Source organism: Macrobrachium nipponense, chromosome 2 (genome assembly GCF_015104395.2).
Source record: "Macrobrachium nipponense isolate FS-2020 chromosome 2, ASM1510439v2, whole genome shotgun sequence".
NCBI lineage: Eukaryota > Metazoa > Arthropoda > Malacostraca > Decapoda > Palaemonidae > Macrobrachium > Macrobrachium nipponense.
The window spans coordinates 21,446,542-21,463,225 of NC_087201.1; the positions used below are offsets into that span (position 1 = coordinate 21,446,542).

The window sequence follows — 16,684 nt, forward strand, 5'->3', positions numbered from 1 at the left end:
GAACTTCCGATAGTAACCCGCGAGTCCGTAGAAGCTGGCTACATCTTTCGCATGTTTTGGTCGTGGAAATTCTTTAATTGCTACAACTTTATTGGCACAAGGCTTAAGGCCTTCAGAAGTTACTAGGTGCCCCAAAAATTACTTCGGCCCGGGGCCAAAAAAGAAAAACTATTTCATTTGTCTAAATTTATTTTCATCCCATGACGTCTTAATGCTTCCAAAACTTATCTTTATGCTCCTCTACAGTAGCACCAACTACAATGATATCATCTAAATGTACAAAAACTCACAATGCTAATTATAGAGGCTAAAACGCGTATCATTACTCGTGAAAATGAGCTGTAAGATATTCAACCTGAAGGGAAGGAAATTATATTCATATAGCCGATTGCTATAAAGGCCGTTTTCTCTTTACTTTCATCATCAGGGCAAGCCTTGAGATCCAATGTGGCGAAAAACTTACTCTCCTTTACTTTAAGTAAAAGCACTTCGATCGAGGGCAATGGATAGGCATTATCCTTGGTAATGGCATTAGCTTCTGTATTATTACTTAACTAAAATTATCGTTATTTTATTTTATTTTATTTATTTTTTATTTGTTTACTCATTTATTCATTTATTTTTCCATTTTTTTTTTTTTTTTTTTTTTTTTATTATTTTTTTTGTTTCTCTTTACCTAACCCGGGGCATTGACCAGTGATCTTAAATGGACTCGTATCATTAGTACTTGAAAAGAATAACAATCTGGTTTAACTACGAGAATCTCAAAGAGGTCAACACCCAGGTAACTACTACTAATAACAATAAATTTAACATTAAACACTATTGGTGGCGTTCTCTGACAACCACTTTGGCTATTGAGGAGAGGCTCTAGGGGGGGGGGGCGGGTTTTGGTCTCCTACCCTCAAGGTGGAGAACTTGAAAACCGACAACAAAAATGAACAACATAAAAATAAAAAAAACATTAACAATTTCCAACAACATTAAGCAAATCATATCAGTGAACTGGTTACTACTCATTGACTCTAATAAGAACAATTCGTAATTAAATTACTCAAACTGCAATCACAGATAAATCACAAAAGGGTTCAGTTACCACAAATCTGATTAAGAAAAGAAATTGACAAATCACTAGTTGATTTTTTTTACGTTATTCCTGATAAAAACAAAACTTCTCAGACAAATTACTTGAATAACTTAAAAATTCAAATCAAAAGGACATATTCTAATAACACATAACAGACAATAAACTAATCACAAAGCCTTTTGATAATATAATATTTACAAAAAAAAACTTTAAACTACAGTGAATAAAACAAAACCAAAGAAACTTGTTTCATTGCGGGTTGCCCACATTTTCATACCCATACTGTTTAAATTCTTCACAAAGACCCCCACTGACAATTATTCACGCTGGTCAGTAATTACTTCTTCCTCGTGTCCCTTGTTTTTGACACGGGAAGGATCCCAGCTGACCCTCCTTCCCTTCCGCTCTCCACGTCGCCAGTCCCTACTTCCCCTTGATGGGGAAGGGGAGGAGTGTCTTGCTACACTCCCTTGCTGTCGTCAGCCGCCATCCGACGGCTGTCAGCTTTTCTTATTCTACGATCATTCTAACTTCCAACAGCTTGGTCTATGCCAGACGAAGCTTACAGCTCACACTCCCCCATCCATCCTGAAGGTGAATACCGTCTCCTCAACGTCTAGAGGGGCTAGGGGAAGGAGGAAAGTGCCCATCTCCTTCCGACCCATTCCCGCTCTTGAGGGGGGTGTGCTGTCCTGTAGGGGGAGTCCCCTACTCCGACAGTCTCACTCTGCTACTCTTAGGGGGGGAGAACTGGTATCCCTCCCGCTGCCCAACAGGGTTGTTTCCCCTGTTCTCTTGGGCGCACACAGCTGACTCCAGGCACTCTTCTTTCCCTTTGGCGGGAAAGACTTTTGGCGGGCGCTCATTGCTGTCCGCCATCTTTGCTCCGTTTCTTAGCATCGCCGATGTTCTGCGAAGGCACTGCTGATCACTGTGCTGACGATCACCTCCTTCCACTTGCTATCATAACCAGCGTCTGGCTGGTCTTTATTTGGGGAGTGCAAATCTTCACTCCAATTATACGACACTCGTCCTTTCTGTCTTTCCCTCGCTTATACACTGCATACAGTTTTTCTAGTCTGTTGGCCGTTTTATGCACAGCTCGTGTGTGCGTGTATTTGCCCGTTTCACGATTTCTCACGCTCGGTATTGCAATATCGCACGCCGACTTTCTTCGCTATCTACCGCTCGTTACTTAGACATTTAGTTACGTGAAGGCAAGCTCGAATTTGCTTAACGTATCACTTCAACGTCGGCCCTTTTGTGTTGTTGTTTCATGTGACCGCTCCGTCGTGTATTTTCCGATCATAAAGACACTGAACAATTTGTCACCGAATCCGCGCCTCGAAAGACCCACAGATCGCTTAAATTTACTGTTAATTAGCGCTTCGCAGCGTAGACCCCACACACCTGACACCAAAATTATGACCCCGACCTGGGTCGCGTGGGTTTCTTAAGTTACTGTGGGTCATGCAGAAATCAAACGCTCAGTGATTAATTTAACACCGGTCTTATATTCTAATAAATTTACACAAGGGCCCGAGTGAAATGAACTTAATATCTATAGTACCGGCGGGATTGAGACCGAGCGGAAACCGGCAGAGGGCACGAGGGGAAAGTGCGTCTTTCCCTTCTCTTGACCGACGCTTAACTAACTGACCCTCAAGGAGACGGCTTGGTTTCCTCTCTCCTCAATACCCCCCAGAAACCCCCGATATATTGCTTCTAGGCCATGATTGGGTCTGGCACCTGTCCTTAGGTCTATTGACCAATGGGTGCCAATATAGGTGACGCTAAAGAACCAACGAACTTTGGGGGGATGTTTGGGGGAGGTGACGCTTTCTTCATCTGAGAGAGAATGACCGTTAACGACCTCATGGCGTCTTGTAAGGTGTTCCGATATTCTAGGGAAGTTGTTTATAAGCCCTCTAGAATGGCTTATATATATATATATATATATATATCTATATATATATATATATATATATATACATACATACACACATACACATATACATATATAATACACATACTACATACACAAATATATAATTTTTTTTTTTTTTTTTTTTTTTTTTTTTTTTTTTTTTTTATGAAAAAATTCTCGCAAAGTGAAGATGTTCAGCCATGTATGCTAGAATTCCCTTCAACCCGAGGCTAAGGCCGTGATTGTAGGGTAGAAATACGGTTAGTCCGTCAATCCCGCAGGAGAGAGAGAGACGTAACCTACTGCGCATAGCAGACAATCAGATGGAACTGAGCACTGGCATTACGCATTAGTGACAGCAGACTCTGAGAACGTTCGTCGTTCTCGCACTGCTCTGCCTGAGTTGCCACCTACACCATTCTACGAATGAATAGGTTTACTATCATTATAGAGCAGAAACCAAAATCCATCAAAACTAGTATATTAAGCGAAACTGAATTTGCTAAATATAAAAAGGCTAACTTGGTATTGTCATAACAATACCTTAAATGTTTAAAAATAGGGAAACCGGCAACCCCTGAATAGTTGCAGGGAGAACCGATTAAATGTAATAAGAATAATCGTACTCTCGGTTGTCCTCCGTAGGAGTAACTATGGTATGAGTATATAACTGAACCATACAACAGTTTGATAGTAATATGACGTAAGGGCAAAAAATAATATTACTATGATACAACATCGCTTGTTCACCTTTACCCGGCAAGATATATATATACATATATCTGACTGGTAAGTTTTATGAACAAACGTAGAGTATTTTAGACACTTGGACAGCTACCTCCCTACTACATTCTGCCTCACCGAGGTAGGGAGAGCCATCACGAGGTAGTGTTTTGTCAATGAGAAATTATACGCTTACGCGATAGAATGAACACTCATGGGCATATCACTATTCTTCACTACACTACTATAACTTTCCAATGCAAACATGATTCCAGGCTACGCAGAGATTTAAGAATCACAGATAGGGTATTACCCTCCAAAGACACTATTGTAGGGCCCGAAGGCATCACAGGTCTTTGGAGGGATAAATTCTACTGGACAGGGTAACTTGTGTTACACGCCTGGAGGAAGACCTCCTTACACTATCACGTTCTAGTTTACGTACCTATGATTCATAAGCCTTCACGCAGAATCAGACATATTTTCACACTCGTTGCAGCGCTCATCAAACATACAAACATGTTTCCTACAATTCGCGCACACTGTATGAGGTCTACCGAAGTTTTCGGTAGCCTAACCTTGCATTCTTCCACACAACATACTCTGCCTAGTCGAACTAGATCCAGACATCGTAAGTTTAAGGAAAAATCAAGCCAAAATAAAACAATCCACAATTAGCGTATGCCTAACCACCGATCCTAATCAAATAACCAAAAATCAATCGGGATATCAAGTGACCAAAAGAGTTCCAAAAATCCAATGACGGAGGTGCAGAAAACACTTGTTGTCTGCACCGGCGACAGAAAATATCTGACAGAAAATGGTAATGGTTCCTTACGCCCGCCTCCCAGCGGCGGGAATGGGTACTACCACCTGGCCGACCACTGCGTGTGCCGGGAGTTTTGAAATTCTGTCGGACTTCGGAGAATACAGCTATATATATATCTGGCAGGTAAGATTCATGAACAAACTGAGAAGCATAGAGATCTCCCTCAAAGATGATAGATCTACGTCTCACAAATGAAGAATTAAATCTAGAGCAGCCCTGTAGCCCTTGAGGACTGACACTACAGGAGTTTCTCCCTTTGGAGAAAAATGTTATTTTCATGATAAAATAAATTTTTGAACATACTCACCTGGTAGTTATATATATAGCTTACGTCCCTGACGTCACGGCAGAATTTCAAAACTCGCGGCAATCGCCGATTGGGTAGTCAGGTGCACCACCTGTGCGCCCTCTACCAGGTACGTAGCACCATACCAACTATTCCTCAGATCTTCCATGCCCTAGTTTCTAGAGGGGAGGAGGGTGTGGGAATTTAATTATATATAACTACCAGGTGAGTATGTTCAAAAATTTATTTTATCATGAAAATAACATTTTCAAACATCTAACTCACCTGGTAGTTATATATATAGCTGATTAACACCTTTGGTGGAGGGTCAGAAACAGCTATCATCGTTGGAATTGACATAAGTGTTAATAAAAACAAACTACGGGTTCGTACCTGTTAAGGAAGCTGACCTTTAATGATATCCGTCTCATTGTGTCTGCTTTCCTTATGAGGTCCAGCGATCCACACCAGGGGGCTGAAGACCTCTTGGAGACTGTCAACCGGTCAAACCTCTATGTGACTAGACTCCCTACAATACTCTTGTTCCGGGCACTACTAAGGAACAAGTTTGATCACCTGACTAAAGATCAATGATTGTGGAAGACTGCATCCAGTCTCCACAAACAACCATAACTTTTCAATAGTTCCAAGAGAAGAAAAAGAGTATTGGATTATGGGTTTTAAGGGGTAGACCCTTTTCCCACTACTGAAAGAGCTGCTACAAACGGACCCAGTGTGTAGCAGTCTTCATACAAAGTTTGCACTTGCGTAAGATAGTGCGACGCAAAAACTGACTTGCTCCTCCAGAATGTTGCGTCCAGGATATTCTGAAGAGATCTATTTTGTTTAAATGCTACCGAGGTTGCTACAGCTCTAACCTCGTGAGTCTTAACTTTAAGTAGCTTCATATCTGCTTCAGTACATGCTGAATGCGCTTCCCTCCCTAATTAATTGCCTTATAAAAAAGGATAGCGCATTCTTCGACATTTGCAGAGAGGGTTTCTTGATCCGAACACCAAAGCCCTTCTGAAGTGCCACGTATTTGTCTCGTTCTCTCCAAGTAATGCCTCAGAGACCTTACCGGACAAAGAACTCTCTCTACTTCCTCACCCGTGAGATCCGAGAGGTTCGGAATTTCGAATGACTTGGGCCAGGGTTGAGAGGGGCGTTCGTTTTTGGCTAGGAATCCCAACTGTAGCGAGCAAATGGCTTTGCCCTGTCTGAAACCTACAGTTTTGCTGAAGGCATGGATTTCGCTGACCCTCTTTGCTGTTGCTAGGCTAATCAGGAAGAGAGTTTTCATGGTGAGGTCCTTAGGGATGTTTCCTGTAAGGGTTCGAACCTGTCACTCATGAGAAACTTGAGGACTACATCCAAATTCCAAGATGTTGAGGATTGTATTCTTTCCTTAGTTGTCTCGAAGGATCTAAGAAGATCTTGTAGATCCTTATTATCAGATAGATTAAGGTTTCTATGCCTGAAGACAGCTGCTAGCATGCTCCTATAACCCTTGATAGTAGAAGCAGAAAAGTTACGTCTCTTCTTGAGGTATAGCAGAAAATCTGCTATCTGAGTCACAGAGGTACTGGAAGAGGAAATAGAGTTGTCCCTGCACCATCCTCTAAAAGTCTCCCACTTCGATTGGTATACCTTAATGGTTGAAGACCTCCTTGCTCTTGCAATTGCACTCGCTGCCTCCCTCGAAAATCCTCTAGCTCTTGTGAGTTTTTCGATAGTCTGAAGGCAGTTAGCTGAAGAGCTTGGAGGTTTTGGTGATACTTTCCAAGTGGGGCTGTTTGAGTAGATCTACTCTTAACGGAAGGCTTCTTGGTGTGTCCACCATCCATTCCAGTACCTCTGTGAACCATTCTCTTGTCGGCCAGAAGGGTGCCACTAGAGTCATCCTGGTCCCTTCGTGAGCCACAAACTTTTGTAACACTCTGTGTACCACTTTGAATGGGGGAAAGGCGTACGTCTAGATGTGTCCAATTCAGAAGGAACGCATCTATGTGGATTGCTTCGGGGTCTGGGACTGGAGAACAGTAAGTCTCCATCCGTCTTGTCTGCGCTGTTGCAAAGAGATCTATGCAAGGGCGCCCCCAGATTCGCCATAGACTCTTGCAAACTTCCTGATGGAGAGTCCATTCTGTTGTCAAGACTTGATGTTTTCTGCTCAGGATGTCTGCTCTCACATTTCTTTTCTCCCTGAATGAAGTGTGTTACCAGCAATTCACGTTTTTCCGTTTTGTTGTCCAGAGGAGCAGTTCTCTTGCTGCTCTGTATAGAGAGACTGAGTGAGTCCCGCCTTGTTTGCTGATGTAGGGCCAACGCCGTTGTGTTGTCGGAAGTTGACCTGTACCACTTTGTTCCGGACTACGCTCTCTAATTCCTTGAGAGCTAGGAAAACTGCAGTCAATTCTTTCAGATTGATGTGGAACTTTACTTGCTCCTTGTTCCAGAAGCCCGAGACTTCTAACTTCCCCAGTGTTGCTCCCCAGCCCGAGTCCGAGGCGTCGGAAAACAACACTAGGTCTGGGTTCCTCTGCTCTAGGGAGAGGCCTTCCTGGAGCTTGACGGGATCGTTCCACCACTGTAGATAGTGTTTCATGTCGTTCGAAACAGGAATACACATGACTCTAGTGTCCTTCTCTTGTCCCAATGCTGATTTAGATGAAACTGCAGAGGGCGTAGTTCAGTCTTCCCAAGGAGACAAACTGTTTCTAGCGAGGAAAAGGTCCCCAGCAGACTCATCCATTCCCTCGCAGAGCACTTCTGTTTCTTTAGGAAGTTTCTTATTTTCTCTAAAGCTTGTTCCGTTCCAATGAATGGGACGGAAAAGCCGAAAAACCTGACTCTGAATCCTCATCCCCAAGTACAAGATTTCCTGGGATGGGATCAGTTGGGATTTCTGGTGGTTTATCAGAAGGCCTAGGTCTTCTGATAATCGAATTGTTTTCTGAAGATTCTCCAGACAGTTGGCGTAGGAATGGGCTCTGAGGAGCCAATCGTCCAGATACAATGAGGCTCTGATGCGTTTCTTGTGTAGCATTGCTGCTACGTTGCTCATAAGTTTTGTGAAAATTTGAGGTGCGGTATTTAGACCGAAACAAAGAGCTCGGAATTGAAATGTTTCTGTCTTGTAAACAAATCTTAGGTACTTTCTGGAGTTTTGGTGGATCGGGACGTGAAAATAAGCATCCTGGAGATCCAACGAAACCATCCAGTCGTCTCGTCTGACTGCAGCAAGAACTGATTTCGTTGTCTCCATAGTGAATTTTGTTTTCTTCACGAAAAAATTCAGGGAACTCACGTCCAAAATCGGTCTCCATCCGCCCGAGTTCTTGGGGACCAGGAATAATCGATTGTTAAAACCCCCCCGGCGGGGAGACTCCAGGTTCTGACTCTTTCTATTGCTTCCTTCGAATTAGCATAGAAACCTCTTGTTGTATCGCTAGAGTCTTGGACTCCTCTCTGTACTTGGCTGACAGATCGATCGGTCTCTTTGCTAAGGGGGGTTTTCTTTTTCCAGAAAAAGGGATCTTGTATCCTTCTTTGAGAAGCTGATAGGACCCAAAGGATCTGCTCCCTTTTTCTCCCATGTTTGCCAGAAATTTGAGTCTGGCTCCTACCACTGTCTGAAGAAGAACTTTGTCAGACTTTATTACTTCCTCCTCTGAAGCCTCTTTTCTTGGAGTTTTTGTAATAGGTCTTGCATTCCCTCTCCTGAGGGATCTACCTCGAAAGGGCCGAGAACTACGTGGTAGAGGAGTGGTTTCTTTAAGTTTCTGTCCTGCAAAACTTGACGGAACAACTCTCCTTGCTGCTTTATGTCATCAGATCTTGTGTCGCTTTTTGAGTCAGAGCTGAGGATACTTCTTTTACCAAACTATGCGGAAAAAGATGAGTCGAAAGGGGAGCGAAAAGCAGTTCCGCTCTCTGAGTGAGCGTTACTCCACTCGAAAGAAAAGAACAAAATTGGGCCCTTTTCTTCAAGTTCAGCTGAGAAAAGGGCTGCTAGCTCGTTCGACCGTCTCGAAGCGCTTTGTTCAATGCATGACATAAGGTGAACGGAGTTCTTCCGTTTTGTGGTAGACTTCAAGTTTTCAATTTTCTTCCCAACGAACCAGAGTCCAGTCTAGGAAGTTAAGACTTCGAAGGCTCTAAAAATCCCTTTGAGGAGGTGGTCCATTTCAGAGGAAGACCAAAACACTTTCGTCTTCCCCATGGCCGTCCGACGAGAAGAGTCACAAGACTAGAGAAGTCCCCATGGAAGAAGCTGGAACTCCCAAACCTAGGACTTCTCCAGTGTCGTACCAGATGCTGGATATGGAAGCTAATCTGGCCGAGGAAATGAGAAAGCTGTTTTTCCCTGGTCTTCTTAGAGTCCATCCATTCCTTCATTAATTTCAAGGCTCTTTTCGAAGAGCGTGATAATACCATCTTCGTAAAGTCGGATTCTTTAGAAGCCTTCCTAAAGTTGAACTCTGAAGGTGGAGAACTGAGGGGCAGCTGGCACAAAACTTTCTGGAAAAAGTTCCGCAAAAACTTTCATAAGCCTTTTAAGATCTGCTGAAGGTTTGTAGATCTGTTTGATATTCTTCCTCGGAAACGACTTGCATCTGATCAAAAGGAGAATGGGGGATGTCTTCATTCCTTTCTTCTGATTGAGACACAACTGATGTAGCGATGTCATGTTGCGTTTTGTGCATCCTGCTGTCCAGTTTCTTGATGCCTGGAGTCTTGTCGTCCAAGTACCTTGATGCCTGGTGTCCTGGCATCCTGTCTCATGACGATTTTCGTCCTGGCGTCTTGCTTTCAAGACGTTTTTCGTCCCTGGCGTCTTGCTTCAAGACGTTTTTCGTCCTTGCGTCTTGCTTCAAGACGTTTTTTTTCGTCCTGGCGTCTTGCTTCAAGACGTTTTTCGTCCTGGTGTCTTCCTTCAAGACTTCTTTCGTCCTGGCGTCTTGCTTCAAGACGCTTATCGTCCTGCTGTCTTGCTTCAAGATGTTTTTCATCCTGGCGTCTTGTTTCAAGACGTTTTTTCGTCCTGTCGTCGTGCTTTAAAACGTTTTTCGTCCTGGCGTTTTAACAGTAAGAGTAGCAGGTTGATATGACTGCATAAGAGAGGAGAGTTTCTGCTTAAAATCTTGCAGTACGGAAAACTGTGGAGCTTCTTGCTGCTGGGAACAGACTAGAGAAGTTGCAAAGTCAATCTCTCTCTCTTCATTCTGTTCGTCTTGAGATGAAAGGCCTGAAGAACGCCAATCCGAAGGAGGAGCAGGAGCATGCACTGAAGGCATCCAATCGTCCGATGCTTCCTTTACTCCTACCAAAGACGACGGCCGCCTGTGCGGTATCTTACGTCTTATATTGGTAGGAGAGCAAACATCGGAGACGAAAGGGAAGCGAACAGGAGTTGTAGCACGCACCGAAAGTCTCCCTTCGTCCGATCCTTCCTTACTTCCTGCCAAAGACGACGGCCGCTTGTGCGACATCATGCGTCTTGATTTGGCAGGAGAGCAAGCATCGGAATCGAAAGAGAAACGATCCGGAGTTGCAGTTTGCACGAAGGTTTCCCCCTTTCCAATATTTCCTTGCCTCCTACCAAAGACGATGGTCGCCTGTGCGACGTCTTACGTCTTAATTTGGTAGGAGAGCAAATATCGGAACCTGAAGGGAAGCGCTCGGGGCTGCTCCAATGACTACATCCTGGACGCTCTTGACGTATATCGTCCTGGCGTCCAGTATCAAGACGCTCGGCGTCCTGGGATTTCCTTTTAATGGGTCTGGATTTAGAAGGGTCTGACGCCAGCCCCGTCTGGGTACTGCGTCGTCAGAAGACGAAGAAAACACTTTAACCTCGCCTTTCCTATAGCGAGGGTGAGCGTCCTGGGGATCGTCTACAGGTACGCTCGAAGGGGACGACCGCTCGGGAGCTAAAACCTCTCGCCTCCCTTCGTCGGTCGACTTTCCTTCTCACAGGGGTTGGTGAGCTTGGAAGAGGTCCTAGGACTAGGAGCACGACAAGTCCGAGCGGCCGCACCCTCCACTGCACTTGCACTAATTTCACTATTCACTTTAATATCTCTCATATAGACCATAATTTATCCCTGTCTTGTGCCAGGGATTCTACCCGTTGACCAAGGGCTTGAATGGCCGTCATCATGTCCTGTAATGATGGACTTTTACCTGTTTCTGAAACTGGATTTGGTAATGATACAACAGGAGGAGGATCAATAGGATTATCGAGGGATAGAGAACTATCTATTCCTTGACTGTCTATGGAGGAGCGAGACAAGGTCTTCTTCGCTCTCCTTATCCTATCCTTCTCTAATTTACGCACATAGCGGTAATATTCAATCCATTCAGTCTCATGGCAAGCCCACACATTCATCACATCTATCACCTATCTCACAAACTTTTCCTCTGCATTTACTACAAATAGAATGAGGATCTAAAGAGGATTTAGCAAGTCTAGTCTTGCAACCTTTCACACACATTCTCAAACTTGAAGCAGAATCAGACATGATGAGAAATCAAAAAGAGAGATCAAAAACAAGCAAAGGTCAAACCAACAATATCGAAACGAAATCAAAATCCAATCAAGCGAAAGCCAAAGCCAAAGTGTACTTCACCAAATAATACTGCAAAAGACACGGGCTATAACGAGCGAAGTTCCAACGATGTCACCGTAGCGGCGGCAGGGAAGATCTGAGGAATAGTTGGTATGGTGCTACGTACCTGGTAGAGGGCGCACAGGTATGGTGCACCTGACTACCCAATCGGCGATTGCCGCGAGTTTTGAAATTCTGCCGTGACGTCCACGGGACGTAAGCTATATATAAATACTTACCAGGTGAGTTAGATGTTTGAAAATAAGAAAGTCTGCTACTTGTTGAATAATAGCTCCAACTGGAGAAAAATCCCATTGACAACACCAATCCCAGTAGATGACCCATCTTTCCTTGGGACATGGCTGTAGAAGACCTTATGAGATAACTAGACATTTCCAACACTGCTTTGTGAGAAACCCCTCTCGTTCGCAGGAGATACCAGATATTCTTCCCCCATCTAGTCGTTCCTACTTTAAGTAAACCCCTTGCTTAACAAGGGGCTGAGAAGGTAACCAGCCAATATCTTGAATACAAATCTTGTAAATTTTGTTAATGAATTAAAACTGATGATCAGTCAACAGAACCATGAAAAAAGTAATAAAACAATAAGTTTAAAAATTGTTTAGCTATACCACTATAAGATGTCTGTTTAGACATTTATAAATGTATACTAGTTTACCAAGAGTGAAAAGTCAGATTGGCACATAGAGTCAACATTAATAACCATGAGAATGGAGCCTAACAATACTTTTATGGTTCACTTTGAGACCATGTCTCCCAAGGTATCACTCCTCAATTGATACTGATAGACATGTTGCTAATTAATAAAAATGCAAGCCATTACTGAGCTTCTTTGTCTGCAATTTACAGTTGGAACATAATTATTTAGAACAGAAATTGCTTAACCTACCAGCAGGTACCAAACTTGAATCCTGGAATGAGCATCTACTATTTTTCCCTTTTTTGTCAGAGGTATTTAATTGCAAATTCATTCTTGACTGACAAATTTAAAAACAGAGAAATAATTGATACAGTTGAACTATTCCCATTCAGTCTTCAAGAACCAAAAGTAAGCTTCCAGTTCAGGTAAGAGTCAGATTCAAGACATTTTTGACAAGTTTGGCTTTGTTCTTTGTGATGCCATGAAAACCTTATTACTTATGATATATAGAGCACCTTGGCCTTTTTGTTATTGGAAACATGGAAGCAGAAGATAACTTGGAAAATGATCTTGGTAACACCAACACCAAAAATCTGAACAAAATTTTACAGTACCAGGGAAATAACCAAAAGTTTGTGAATGCACAGGAGCCAACACACAAAGAAAAAGTAACAGAAGAGTGTAGTTATAGACATGGGAGGTCACTCAATTACCTCTAGCCTGTTGAAGAAAATCCCTATGCTTCAGAAATTCACTGAAAAGCACTGTAAATATTATCAATTCAAAGCACACTATGAAAGCAAAATAAGGATTTCATAGCAAGAAAGGACAGAAATGATGAGAACATGAATAAAAATGGCAATGATGACAAAATTAAACAGCAATCCTTACCACAAACCCAACCCTTGGAGAAACTGCAAACTCCGAACCTATTGGCAAACAGACATGATAAGGTGATATACAACTGAAACACTGGGTAACAATATGCACATGCAGTAACCTACGAGGAAGAGCAACTCTTCTTTCTTATGAAAAGGTGTCTGGGATTTCCATGCAACACAAAGAAACTAATGTAAAAGTAATGAGTTTGTGATGAACAAATATTCATCGACAGGCCAACAAACTTTTCCATCTTGCTACCACACAAAAAAACACACAAAACAACTTTAAGCTCAATCATGCTCATAATTAACATAAGCTTTTTCAAGAATATTACCAAAAAAGCAGAATAAAAGCAAACCTTGAAAAACTTTTAATACCTGAGTAACCTGTATCTTGATGTTATCTAGTTGAGAGCAAGAGACATAAGAACTTTCTGATCTGTGTGAAAGGTCACGTTCTGCGCGAGTGTGAAGCTGAAGAACTTCGTCATCTAAGGCCATCTAGCTCCCAGAAGCATGCATAAGAAGTGTATTATACAAATGCCCCAAATTGCACTATATCTCAGCAAGGCATACATCTGTCTTCAGCAACATAAATTCTTATACGCTATCCCTACTTAGTTGACAAACAATCATATAGAGGAAAAATTTTTATTTAATATGGTAAAACCTTACTTTCCATCTACAGGGAAAACTAGAAAACACTAAAGTCTAAGGTCATTATTTTTCTAATGGTATGAGGTTTTAGTACTAAGTTACCTCGCAACTGAACCATTACCATAAAGTTAGATTACAACTGAACCATTACCATAAAAGTTAGATTAAGTTATTATCAACAAATATTAATGTAGTTTCCAAGTACATACAGTCTATTCAAACAGAAAAAAGAAATCAGTGCCCATCCCCCCTTACTATTTTCTGCCAAATCTTCCCAAGTACAGGCAGTCTCTAGTTATCAGCAGGGTGCCGATAAGCAAAAACTGCCATTAACCAAAACTTGGTGATATATGGCGCTTATGGCGCTGATATCTGGTTAACGGCGTCGATAACCGGTTAATGACGTCTCCTTTAGGTACAGGCAATACCCGGGTTACCACGGGTTCGGCTTACGACGCATGTTCCAGGGTTATGACGCCTACAACGCTCATCTAGCAGAAGAAATATTATACCAAAAATGCAAAATAATCAATATTTGAAGTTTTTTTTATGAAAAATGCAATAAGGATGCACTTTACATAGTTATGAATGCACCCAAAGCATTGAAAGTAAGGTTTTCTTAGGATTTTTGATGATGTTCTGGCTTACGACGATTTTCGGCTTACAACGTGTCTCAAGAATGGAACCCTCGTCGTAACCCAGGGACTGCCTGTATTTTATTATGGAACTCGGCGATTTATGGTGCCACAAATTGCCGATTTTATGGCACTAGCCAAGTGCCATAAAACCAGATCACCATTGACCAGGTCTGCCAATAACTTGGGACTGCCTACTCAACAAATGGGCTCCTGACCGCTGACTACAGTTATGTATACTCTGCCACATATATAAATGAAAAACCTTGTAACCAGTCATTTTGTCAAGTTGTCAAGATAGAAAAACAATACCAACTGTTCAACAGTGCCAACTGTCGCAAGGTTTTCCAATAATAATGAGCAATAAAACGTAAGACATGTCCTTTATTGCTCTTGAACTGGCACCCTATTTCTTTTAATTTTCAAGATTAGAATATATCCTGGTTCACTGTATACGTATATATCATTAAAAATGATATTGTTAGTATACAATAAAGTTTTGTACATACTTACCTGCCCGATATATACTTAGCTTAGGTCTCTGACGTCACGACAGAAAATTCAAAACTCGCGGCACACGCTACAGGTAGGTCAGGTGATCTACCTTACCCGCCGCTGGGTGGCGGGTGTAAGAACCAGTCCCCCTTTCTTGTCAGATTATTTTCTTTCACCTGTCTCCTGAGGGGAGTGGGCGGGCCAAATCAATCGTATATATCTGCCAGGTAAGTATGTACAAAACTTTATTGTATACTAACAATATCATTTTTGTACATGAACTTCCCTGCCAGATATATACTTAGCTAATTGTCACCCTTGGTGGAGGGAAAGAGACACATACTCACCTAGAAAGTGGGGACACACATGTTAAAGGAATAAAATATAAACCCTTTGGTTCTTACCTGATTTAGGCAGAAGACTTCATAGTTACTGTCTATTAGTCTGCGTTGCCTAAAGAGTCTCAGCGAGGGCGTGACCTATGGCTGAAGAACTCTTGGGTCTACCAATGGGAACTGAGTCCACTTACTTGGCAGAATCCAAACAGGGTCTGGTCAATGGGGATCAACCAGCTTACATGCCAAGAGCCTATCACTACCACCGCAAGGAGCCTCAAGCACGCCCGATCACCTAACCAATACAAATATTATATACGAAAAGCGGAGCTGCCTCCTGCAACCTCCTTCGTACACCAAAAACTCAATATCAAAACTAACAGGGAAAAAGATTAAAAAGGTGATGTGTTTCAGCTCCCTGCCCCAGCACTGAATCCGCCGATACGAAAGGGCCTAGCCCAAAACACTTTTCATACGTAATCGATACGTCTTTAGGTAGTGATTGGAGAAGACTGATTCACACCTCCAAAAGTGGCCTTCATGAGGTTTTTGCAATGAACATATTCTTCTTGAAAGCCCAAAGAAAAGGGACGTCGCGATGGCCCTTACTTCGTGCGCCTTGACTTTCAGAAGACTAAAACTGTTGCTGACTGCACGATGTGTGGGCTTCTCTAATAACATTCCTGATAAGAATGAGAGGGCATTTTTTAGATAAGGGCCTACTGGGGTCCCTTACAGAGCACCAGAGATTGCTCTCATTAGCAGCAAGTCTTCTCTTCCTCTGAAGATAAAATTTCAGGCTTCTCACCGGGCAAAGAGATCTCTCTTCTGTCCCAACTAAGGAGGATAAGCCTTTTAATTTCGAAGCTCCTGGGCCATGGTGAAGAAGGGTTTTCATCTTGGCTAGGAAAGCCGGAAGAAAAGAGCAAACCGCGGAGCCTCCTTGGAAACCTACCTCACCTTCTAGAGCCTGCCGCCTCGCTGACTCTCTTCGCTGAAGCTAACGCACAGAGAAAAAGTGTCTTCATCGAAAGGTCTCCGTGACGAAGCTGTATGGGGAGGTTCGAATCTTGAGGACCTCAGGAAGAGCAGCACAACGTCTAGATTCCAGCTAGGAACTAAGCAGGAGGTTCTTTTAACCGTCTCAAATGATTTGATTAAGTCATGGAGGTCCTTGTCTTCGGATATGTTTAATCCTCTATGACGAAAAACTGAGGAAAGCATGCTCCTGTAGCCCTTGATGGTGGAGACTACTACCCACATTTTTTCCCTCAGGAAGATAAGGAAATCTGCTACTGAGTCACAGAGGTACTGGAGGAGGAAACTTTATGAGTCCTGCACCAACGTGAAAAACATCCCACTTCGACTGGTAGATCTAGATGTGGAAGTCTACGTGCATTGGCAATAGACCCTTGCAGACTTTGCCGAAAAGCCCGTTAGCTCTGGAGGCAGACTCTTGATAGTCTGAATCCAGTCAGACTGAGAGCAGGGAGGTTTTTGTGAAACCTGTCGAAGTGGGGCTGTTTGAGCAGATCGACTCTTAGTGGTAGGGAT

The 16,684-nt window shown here is 42.8% G+C and overlaps 1 protein-coding gene across 1 annotated transcript in view; it reads right to left on the bottom strand.

The window, feature by feature from the left end:
- Positions 1–16,684, bottom strand: part of LOC135220476 (A-kinase anchor protein 9-like) — a 465,336-nt gene that overhangs the window by 293,463 nt on the left and 155,189 nt on the right. Inside the window, 1 exon segment of the mRNA XM_064257603.1 lies at positions 13,387–13,509. Coding sequence (XP_064113673.1) covers positions 13,387–13,509 — 123 coding nt within the window.